This window comes from Zerene cesonia, chromosome 3 (assembly GCF_012273895.1).
Source record: "Zerene cesonia ecotype Mississippi chromosome 3, Zerene_cesonia_1.1, whole genome shotgun sequence".
NCBI classification, from domain to species: domain Eukaryota; kingdom Metazoa; phylum Arthropoda; class Insecta; order Lepidoptera; family Pieridae; genus Zerene; species Zerene cesonia.
Window position 1 is genome coordinate 5,509,530 of NC_052104.1, and position 11,396 is coordinate 5,520,925.

At 33.1% G+C, this 11,396-nt stretch overlaps 2 protein-coding genes across 2 annotated transcripts in view; one reads left to right on the forward strand and one right to left on the reverse strand.

Annotated features, from left to right (window-relative positions):
* The window catches only part of LOC119836078 (protein wings apart-like), a 15,184-nt gene extending 9,911 nt beyond the window's left edge, over nucleotides 1–5,273 (reverse strand). The window contains exons 1-7 of the mRNA XM_038361299.1: nucleotides 5,114–5,273; nucleotides 3,091–4,922; nucleotides 1,589–1,777; nucleotides 1,401–1,505; nucleotides 978–1,121; nucleotides 620–741; nucleotides 358–484 (exon numbers count right to left, since the gene is read on the reverse strand). Coding sequence (XP_038217227.1) covers nucleotides 358–484; nucleotides 620–741; nucleotides 978–1,121; nucleotides 1,401–1,505; nucleotides 1,589–1,777; nucleotides 3,091–4,922; nucleotides 5,114–5,273 — 2,679 coding nt within the window. The remainder of the gene's footprint in view (nucleotides 1–357; nucleotides 485–619; nucleotides 742–977; nucleotides 1,122–1,400; nucleotides 1,506–1,588; nucleotides 1,778–3,090; nucleotides 4,923–5,113) is intronic.
* A 610-nt stretch (nucleotides 5,274–5,883) lies between these two features.
* LOC119837553 lies at nucleotides 5,884–8,515 on the forward strand. The gene is made up of 2 exons (XM_038363170.1): nucleotides 5,884–6,116; nucleotides 7,879–8,515. The coding sequence occupies exons 1-2, from the start codon at nucleotides 5,984–5,986 to the stop codon at nucleotides 8,268–8,270; spliced, it is 525 nt and encodes a 174-aa protein (XP_038219098.1). The 5' UTR covers nucleotides 5,884–5,983; the 3' UTR covers nucleotides 8,271–8,515.
* Nucleotides 8,516–11,396: the final 2,881 nt, after the last annotated feature.

Sequence of the window (11,396 nt, forward strand, 5' to 3'; positions counted from 1 at the left end):
ATTATATTAGATTAGATTACCCATAATAAAGCAGATCACAGTAAAAAAATGTATTTAACTTTCTTTACATTCCAAAAGTAACCCAAATTCTTGTGTGCCCAAGGGCCCCAGCACAGTCTAAGACGGCCCTGATGGAGATATGTAATGCATGTCTTTCTATACTCTCTTTAACATGTTTTATAAGACTCTCCCATGGCTTACAATCTCACTTTCTAAAAATGTGATAGTATCTCTTCTATTAATGCAAAGAATCAAGTTACTTGATTACAAATTAAGGACAATGTCATATAAATCGAAATAATAATGTGCCATATATTTTCAAATTTAAAAAAAAAGTAAATAGTAAAATACACTCACAGTAATATTATCTAAATCTAAATGCTTGGCTTTTCCTTGATTTTTGATCTCTGCACATAACTCTCGAACTCTCTCTTGTGTCTTGGCAAGTTGAGCTGATGTCAAGCCGCAGTCATCCAGAGCGTTTCTAATACATTGAAAATAACAAATTGATTAATCATGCAAATACTACTTTTGCTATCTGATGTATAATTTTTAAAATACCTATATTTTTTTACAGAATTACAACATTAATACACAATATTTATGTTAGTGTACTTACTTGTGAGAAGCATCAGACTCCAGTAAATTTAACATAAGTTCCAGTGATTCACGGTCCAAATCCATATTGAGACGATCTTGGGAGAGTACAAACATAACTGTTGCTGTACACAGCCCCAAACTCTGAAATAAATTCAATATTGACATGCATATTTATTTTTGCTCAGTAATCAGTACCTGATTTCAGTTTAATAGTAATTTGATTTGTTTGTTGTATTATAAGGAGGTTGTAGAACACAAATAATATTGTTAAAAAATTATTTTATTTGAATGTAGCAATGTATAATAAATGCAATTATAAAAATGTTAACATTATGCACCAATAAACTGAAATAATTGTCAAAAGATCAAAGATCTACCTGATCATTAGTTGCATCATGTAGAGCACTGAAGAACTTCTGCACGGTGCCGTGCGCTCGTAGGTGCATGCGAAACGCGGGCGCCGTACATTTACTGGCTAGCGTGATGGCAGACAGGCAACGTGTCGACATCGGGTTGTTGTCCTGTTTAAAGTAAAACAATTGTACATTACTCAAAATTTGTTCCATATTATGTGCCCATAAAAAACTTGTTTAAGGTGTGATCTTATTTCTCTCGAAAATAAAGATGTTAGACATTTTACCTCAATCTTATCTAGTCCTTAACTAAACAAAGTTTGTATTTTGGAGACTTTGCTAATGCAGTACAGATTTAACTTTATGTGTTAAGATACAAAACAACTACATATATTCAACACAGAGAACCAAATAAATAAGACGCTTTTCATACAACACATTGCTTACCTGTAAAGCATCCAGAAGATATTCAACATCATCATTAAATTCTTGGAATTCACCTATTTCTTGGATTTGATGTGCTTTCTTCACATTCCTCACAACAGTATAATACTGAAAAATACATGTATTGAATATCAATAAATGGACATACTTTACATACCACTATTTTATTTTTTTAAAGATTTCTCTAGTACCTCTTTTGCTTCTTTTGCACATCTCACACTGGTGTAAGGTTTTACAGGTTCATTGGATATTGGGTCATCTATAATTGGATCAGCAGCTCTATAGCGAGTGACTCTGGTAAGTTCCTCGGATACTTGACTGGCAGGATTCTGGGCTTCATTAGCTTCCGGTTGTTCGGGTCTTGGAGTCTCATTACCTTTCTGAAGATTAAAAAATCGAAAAAACTGAAAACTTATATCCTCGTGCACGGCGATTCAAGAAATATTATAAAACAAGATCTTGAAAATAAAATTTTTACATAAAAAAGTATGCTTTAATAATATAATTAACTAAATTGCCTCAATTGCTCTTACAGAGTATGCGTTAAAAATTTCTAATTATTTAATTCTGGCCATTCTTATTAGGTTAAGAAGATGAACTCTTGAAGTTATTGCAATATGTCATCCATTCTTGATAAGTTAACAAAGTTTGAATTCAAGTCCCTCTGCTGGTGAAACTAATAAAAGCATATTATAAAATATTACTTTATCACACTTATTATGAATGGATATGCATAAAAAAATATAGGTTTATTAATAAGAAATAAAAATCTATGCATTATGTATACACATTGTTGATAATAGTATTTATTTTTATTATTATATTTTGTTATTGATATAAAAATATAAACATTGATAGTACAATTATCGATTACTAAATAAGTAAAACTATGTGCATTAGTGTTCACTCTCTTATAGGAAATATAAATGCACTGCTGTAAGGTAAAATGAAAAGGCAAAATTTTAAATTATGGAAACCAATCGTAAGAGGCATTAACAGGTAATTATTTTGAATATAATAAATTAATTATTGACATAACATAGACACTACATAATGTTGTTACACTTAAATTAATGAAGGTCAATGCAATTTTCTCCATATAGCCTAATTAATTTTAGAGATAATTAATGGGATGTTTATTATAGAGATCTTTCAAACATTATCATAAAACATAACAATAATTATGAAATACAATTAATTTTTTTAAGAATTTATTTATTTAGCATATAAATAGACTTTATTTTTATATAAAATTTACATTGACATGAACCATTGATTAGGTAATTAAATGCTACATAAAGAATAGACACAATTGATGCACAATGCACATGTTATTAATTTAATTGAGCACTATGTCTTATAATAAAATACTTTTACGTTAAGCAGGTTTACCTTAAGTTATACAATAACCATAACAAATTGAATGAAAATGGAAATTTTTCTTATCAATTTTATAAATTTTTCAATATGTAAAATTGGTATATTAATTGCTCAATAAGAAGTTACTTTCTTAATAATTATGATTGCCTCATTATTTCTTATTATCAGAAACTGATAAGCATCAATAGTTTATATTGCAAGATCTGTTAACCCAAAAACTATTACTCTCTTTACTGCAATATAAAAATATTTGTTGTTCATGGAGTTTTGGCAAATAATCTGGATAAACATAACAACGGGAAAATATACTTACATCATTAGCCCATTCATGTTTATAAAGATGTCGTCTTTTACGTGCAGGAAGTGGAGATGGATTATCATTACCTAAAGATTTACTTTTGAATATAGAACCCTTTTTCTTTGTGATTACTAATTTAACACTTGGTTTGTCTTCATTATGTTCTTCAGAATGAGGTGACTTAAAAACATCTTGAGATTGCTTTTGCAACTCTTCCTCTGATAATTCATTAGGGCAACTATTATAAGCGGAGTCAGTAGATTGAGTTTGTGTCTGGCTTTGACTTTCGGTAGCTTCCTGTTGTGAATCTTCTGTAGGTTGTAGCTCAGAATTTAATTCTTCACTAATTTCGTTCACTTCATTAATTGTATTATCAGTAATTTCATTTGTATCAGGACTTGAGAGCTTATTATGGCCATGCTTATTTTTCTTGTTTTTATTAATTTTTAACTTCGGTATACTTTCAGTTTTATCTGTACCTGCTAAAATATTAATCAATTCATTTTGTTCAATGGGAGATTCAGATTCTTTTGATTCTGGTTCTAGGGGAACATCTTGCAATTTATTAGGTATTGGATCAAGCGGTCCTTCTTGCTTTTTTCTTGTCTTTCTACAATCTCTTTTTACTTCATTTACAGTCTTTGTTACATGTTTATTGGAAATTCCAGCTGCTACATACACCTCATCATCATTTTCATTATAATTGATGTTAGGTCTATTTCGTCGAGATCTACCTGATAGTACTTCTGAGGGTTTTGGCTCAGGAGGAGGTTCATTAGTGTCCTCTAAGGTAGAATCAAATTTAGCCAATTGGGATTCTATGAGGTCTATCTGCTTATTTTTGTTTGAATTCTTTTCTGGTTGAATTGGTTCATGTGCAGGAGAAGCAAGAGTTTTATAAAGTTCATAAGCATCTGAACCAGGTTGTGGAGAGCTTGGTTTTTTTAAAGGTTCATCATCTGATGACACCTTATGATGCTTTTTATGAGATTTGTGACCATCTTTCCTTTCTTTTTTCTTTTCTTTTTTACCTTCTTGATTGAAACCAGAACATTTTATAGTAATTTTAAGTCCTTCATGTTTAGGGGAACAAATAGCATCCATGGAAGGACTTTTCTTGTGATCTAACCCAAAATCGGAATGATTATCCATAGATGAATGCCGGTCTGATCCAGGGGAGGTGAAACCTTCATTTGAATCTGTACTAACAATTCTAGACGTACCTTTGGAGATACGGAGTACAATTGGTGGTGGTTTACGCTCTTCATTGCTTTCCTTACTAGTTGATGGACTTGTTACCTCATTTTTACTTGGTGATAGGCTAAGGACAGCCTTTGGTGAGGCACTGGCTACTAGAGGACTGGCCTTAGGGGTTGAAACCTTGGGCTGTAATGGCTCATATCTGGTAAATTCAGGTATTGGACTGTTGCTTCCATCCTCTGCATAATTAATTACTTTATCACGATTTCTAACTAAGTATCGCTTATTTGGTGGTTGTGAACTTTCTGCTGTAGGGTCCTCTTTTTTTGCTGCTTTAGTTGCAACTGCATTCTTTTTGCCTCGAGATTTTTCAGAATTACGTCTTGGTAGTTCAGGTGAAGACGAATCTCTATTATATCTGCTTCGCTTAGTTGTCTTTTTCTCTTTAGTGGTATGTTCAGGTGAGAGTGGTGCAGGATGTACTGGAGGAGCATATGTAATTTGTGGTACTGGAGGATACAATTCAGTGTTACGTGATTTGAAAAACTTCTTGGGTTTAGGCGGTGGCTGTTCAGATTCAACAGCTGGTACTGTCAATGGGCTATTTTGGTCTTGAACTGGTTTCTTGTGAACATTACTTTGGTAGGCTGAAAAAAAAATTTCAATAGGTATCATACCTCTGATGTATCGCTACATAATATAAGGGGAAACATGGAGATTTAAAAACCAATAAGAATATTTTATGGACAAGTTTGATAATATCTATAATGAATGGACTTAATAATTTGTAAAACAATTAAAATAACAATAATTTTAAAAATAATTAAAAAATGTTTACCGTAAGGGGCGCTTCTAATTGAAGTAAAGCTTGTGATTCCCCATTTGCCCACGGTGCCCGCGGACCGGGCTGCTGTGGGACAGTTACTGTTTTCTCTGAATAGGGCACTATCGAGCGGCACGGCCACGCTGCCGCTTCGGCCTCTGCCCCAACGCGACATTCTGATAATTTCATCAAAAACGATTACACCTGCGCCGTCTTGACAAACTACACTTTAAATGTCAAAATAATATGCAGTTCATATTGTTTTTATAAACGCACAAACGACAAAATAAACACAATTATTAGTTGTTCACGCACTTATTACACTTTGACTTTCTCTTATAGAAAGGAAAACAGAAACCATAAAGATAACACACCCGCCATTTTTACAAGAGCTACCACCTAAGTACTTTCCTTAGAGACGCATTCGAATTTACTATAATTATTATTCATTACAAATCTCGATTGAACCGCGCCTCTAAATAAGGCAATATTAGATTACTTGTACTTATAGTCCATGCACTTATTGAGGTAGTTATGAAATGTTGGAAATTTCATTAAAAATGACAAACAAGACACAAACTGCGATGTTGTCATCTCATAACACCAGCAGCGCCATATTGGTAAAGCAAAACAAGGTGAAATTTTCAACCAATCAGAATTCGAGTTTCACATTATGACCCATAAACTACGCCACTATTTTTATCTGAATTCATCTCTATGGTTGGAATATTCTCTCTGATATCATTTTATGTACTAGAGACCGCGAGGGCGCCACTAATGCGGTCCCACGGCAAAGACATGAACTAAATTTGACAGGTTAAAGAGCTTTGTCGAATTTAATTAATAAAAATTAATAAAATAACCACGTTTAGAATATTGTTTACTATGCCTAAAGTATTAGAAAGTGCGGCCCGCGAAGTGATTTTCAAAGTGAAGCTGTTTTGTGAAGCGGAAAAGAAAAATAAAGGCGTTCTGATCCCATTAATTAATGTTACAGCCCGAGTTGCTGCCATGGCCGGTAAATATATAAGGTTGCCATACAATGGTATTTAGTTTTACCCATAGACTGATATTGTTAAATTAAATAAATTGTAATAGGCAAAATTGTATTTAATATGAGCAGAATCAATTTTTGCCATTTTTCGATGATGTGTATTTTTGATTCGGCAATTTATTTTTACGCTTACTGTAAATACCTAGAGAATAATATGTCGAAGTAGGTATCTAGTATGCGAATGACCTAAGAATAAGAACATCAATTAAAATTCAAAGTTTTTTAATCATGTAAACTTGTAGAAGTGATTTGAATAGTGACTTCTTTTTTTAAACCAACAAAAATCGACAAGAATCTCGATAATTACTCTTTTCAAGAATCTTTGTCCTTATAGCACAAAATAATAATCAAACAAAATCATGATTCATTATCTGCATTGTCAGTGTCTGTCTGTCTGTCACTGTCCTATTGTTTATAATTTATACATTCCATACTTCCATTCCATCTTTATCATGAATATTTGTTTATTTTATTAGATTTAATTATTTTTTAAATATAATTTGCAATATGATACCGTAATCACTTTTCTGCACTAAAGCAGAAATTAACCACAGGCACAACATTGCAATGCAACACCTCATTTCAATAACGGTGTATTTTAAATGAAAACGTTATTTCTTACCTTAGATAATAAATTCATTTGAATAAACACAAACCAAATACTAATAAATACGGGCACATTTCCGCAATTCAACGACAAGCGCTTATTTGGCATGAAAAAATTCCATTCTGCTTCCTGTGGGGTGTTAGTGAGCTGGGTAATTGTAAGCCGAGTCCAGCTTGAAGGTATCGAAACTGTAGGCAGCGGCCTTATGATCGTAGTATCAGATGCTTTTCTGGCTAAGATATCAGCAACATGACTTCCACGTGTATTGCTATGTCCTTTTGTCCACTGTAATATTAGAGAATTCCCCATTTCACAAACTCAAGGTGACATTCTAAGATAAGTCCTGAAGATATAACATGGCTTCTTATTGCTGACTTACTGTCCTACAAAATCCTAATAGAATAGTTTGGAACACAGGAATGTACAAATGTTGTGTTCTGCAATAATTACAAGAATGTAATATATTCCACTAAAAAGGATTTCCAAGCATTCTGCCTAGAAGACTTTATTATGGGGTCCGAGAAAATGCAAGACGTGAGTATTTAAGTCTGTTGTGAGCTGTAGGTATCGTTCTCCAGAGATTTCTGTTCTTAACGTAACAGATGTAGTCTAGGACTTCTTGTTTTGTGAAAAGATGTAGACGTGGCAGATTAATAATTGCCCATGATGATGATTAATAATCGCAACAGTTGGTATTGTGCTCATACTGCCAGTAATTGTGCCAGTCTTATGAATCTTTGCAGCTTACTTATGGAGGTCGATTGTTGATTTAGCATATCGGTCTTACGACAGTGTTGTGAAGCCACATTGTATTTTTAGAGGAGACCTAAAATTTTTCCGATCCATTTATGTCACTGGTTCCAGTTTCGTTTATCAATAAAGGATATGCTATATTATTATTAGTTATTTAACTTCTTTCTCAATTCATGTGCTTACATGTGACGAAATGACATGACGCAAAATGTCCTATTCTAAGTTGAATCGTATAGTAATATGTATAACTAGGGAAATGGTCATTAAGGTGAATTTTAAATAGGCTTATCTTCAGAAACAAAAAGAAGTCGAATTATTTTAAGTTTTTTGCTTAATTCCAATTAAATGTTATGTATTTTTTTACAGGTGTTTCTAAACAAACTGTATGTAGGATTGCTAAAGAAGACAACTTAGCAACGAAAACATCCAATAAAATTGTGGCTCCCCCAAAGAGTCGAGCAAATGTAAAAAAAAAGGTTCTAAAAAATGTGCAAAAGAAAAAGATTGCAAAAAAAGATATTGCACAAGCACAAGGCCCAAAAAAAATTATCGCATTGACAGAAGCTGCTAATGGAACCATTATTTCAAAAGATTCGCTTAGACTATGCTTATCACAAGAGTGTGGGGAAGGTACGTCAGGAACTATAATTTCTATGGAAAGCTGTAGACATCCAGTTTCTGGCCTTTCAAGTAATGACAGTGATAATGATAACAGTATGTCTGGTACAGCAGCATTAAGTGATCATAATTACTTATAATAAAAGAAATAAATATAATAAAGTAAAGTTGTACAGTTTGTTAGAAGATACATACAATATAAGAGATTGTTTTATTATTTTTAATTTCGTTATTCCTAAATTAAATGACTAAGAAATAAATTGTTTAGACAATTCACATTTCCCACTTAACTATTACCAAGTAATCTAGGGGTACTGAATAAGTGATTATCTATGTAATGACATAACATGTACATGTATCTCTTATGTAAAATAAATAAAGCGGTATTTTCTATAACCCGTATTAACATCTTTTCTCCCAAGTCTGGGGTCATGGGTCAATAATACTGGCAATATTATTTCACGCGCTCACAGCGCCGCGCTTACGGGACTTTTTTCGTACTCTTCGCACAGGTCTCGTCGTAACTTAAAACTATCGTTTAAGTTTTAACATAATAGACTGCGTTTCGGGCACATGCCACTAAGAGCATTTGCACATATGATGGGTAAGGTAGCATCTCCTTTATGTACAATTAGTAAGAAACCCGAGGACGTACATCATGTACTGGTGGAATGTGCTCGGAAAGAGATCAAACGCAGCGAACTGTGGCAAAAATTAGTTGCTACACAAGCCAATATGGGTCTTTTTTTATAATTTATTATCTAACCCTTGTTCGGAGGAGGCAGGATTGGTTTATGAACTAGTAAGATCCTTTTTGTCTGTCTATAAACCAAGTCCTTAGACTTTCACAACGTATTTATGTTCTTCTTTTGTTTCAGTAGTGATTAGCAGAGGAAGATTTGTTTTGTTTTAATCTCTTTTTATTTTAATCAAGTTTGTATTTAGTTTATAAGTTTTTTTTTGTTTCAATGGGGCTGACATAAACAATAGTTTAAAAGCCCTCTAAATAAATGATTAAAAAAATGTTTTAACATATACCACAGCTATGGCCAAAGAATACGTAGCTAATATTGAAAGATAATATTTAACTTAAGTGTAAGTATTGAGTAAGAGTAAACGATGTTAATTGTTAAATGTCAGTAATAACCCATTTTTATTGGAATTTTGATTTAATTATTATATTGTTTGTTTATGGGATAAGGGTTTATGCATGACAGAGAGAATAATTTGTCATGGTATCACAATAAGCGATTATCTTAACAGTTCACATGAAAGAATATTTGCACAACTGTCCATCTAATCAGTAACAGTTCAAAAATCTTTTTCAACGGCGCTAATATCGCTAGAGGCCAGAGGGACTAGTTTTATATTATCTATGCTAAAGGATCTATGCAATTAACTTAGCCGTTATTGATAATGTGATTGATGTGTGCTTCTTATTTAATAATATAGTTAAAAAATCACGCTTCAATGATAGAATTGAATCAACAAAATAATTCTTTGATTTGAAGTTGGTCAAAATGGAGTTTAAAGAAGTCGCTTACATACAAACCACCAACCATACTACCACATACAGGTGAAGTTAATGCGTGTTAATCATATCATAAGCTAATGTTTTTTTTATTTCAACAACAACAGTTTTTTCTCAAGTTGGTATGTCCATGGTACAATGCAATTAAAAGTAAGTAGGTACCCTGTATCTACGTCACTGCTTCCACATTAGACTTTTATAAAATATTCGAAGAATAAAAATCATGGACAGCTCAAGAAAATAAGTACCTACCACCATAAAATATATTGTGGGAGTCGAGCATGCTTCGGCATGAATTGGGCCAGCTCGCACCGGGGAAGTACCACACCCCCACAGAAAACCGGCGTGAAATAATAGCTTGCTATTGTGTTTCGTGCGGTGAGTGGGGGAGCCGGAGGCCTATTTCCTTGTCCTAGCCCTTCCCAGACCATTCCTTTTTTCCATTCATCAATCCTTTCCTCATCCCTTTTCCCTTAAAAGCGGGCAGCGCATTATCAGAGGTCTGAGCTTCTGCGAATGTTCATGGGCGATGGTGATCGTTTACCATCAGGCGAACCAACAGCTCAGTTGCCCGCTATGATATAAAAAAAAAACCTAGTCATTTATGACGGCGTTTCTAATATTTGTGTTTCTTTTACTTTCACGCATGCGTATGACGTACCTATAATATATAATCTTATACCTTTAAACGAGCAATTCTTGTATATATATATATATATAATTGGAATCTCGGAATTCACATATCTATTGGTGAATAATAATACTATTTTGCTTCGTAGATAGCTGGACAACTGAAATAACACATAGGCACTTTTTATACCGATATTCCTACGGGATACGGTTACGCAGCACGCTTACGCGGTTTCAACCGCGGGTCACAGCTAGTTAAGCATTAAGCTCCGTAATGAAAATTCATTTGATGAAATGCATTACCTATATGCGACTTGACTAGTGAAGTTAGCCTTTAAAAATAAAAAAAATACAGCAGCTAGCTAGAACTAAATAAATTGGATATAATCATAATATAATCATAATGATGATGAAAGAAACAGATCTATAACTAGTGTTTTTACCATTGATATACAATATGTATTATATACAAAACTAGCAAACCCGGCGAACTCCGTTTCGCCACCAGATGGCTTCGTTTTTCCCGCTTTTGTGTTGAAATTTTTCCTGAATTTTCTTTGCTATAAACCTCACGGAGCCCGAGACCTTTCCAACGAATGCAAAACCGTGGAAAACGGTTGGTGCGTTTTAGAGTTATAGCGTCAGGAAGGAAAACCCGACTTATTTTTATATAGTAGATTAGTACAAACTATACAAAAGCGCTTTAAAAGTTAATATTTTAATTTTATATGTGTCGTTTTGATATAAGTATACTATTTAACATATTTCTCTGATTTTCTTTTCTATCTTTGATATTTACCTCAATTAGCATAATTTATTCATGCTGTAGTTCATTCGCGTTAAAAATAGTTGTTATATGTTATATGCAGGTAAGGGTATATTCACAGTGAAATAAAAATTCCAACAAATTTCGATTTCGATTTTTTCCCAAATAAACCCTGGAATTATCAAAAATCCTGACCTGATTTACTTTTAACCGAATGCTATTGCAAGCGTCCAGCGGAGTTGTGAATGCACACAAAGAATATTACTACTAACTAATTAAGCACGGCCCGTTAATCATTTGATTATTTTGTATATATTTAATGGATATTAGAGAAATACA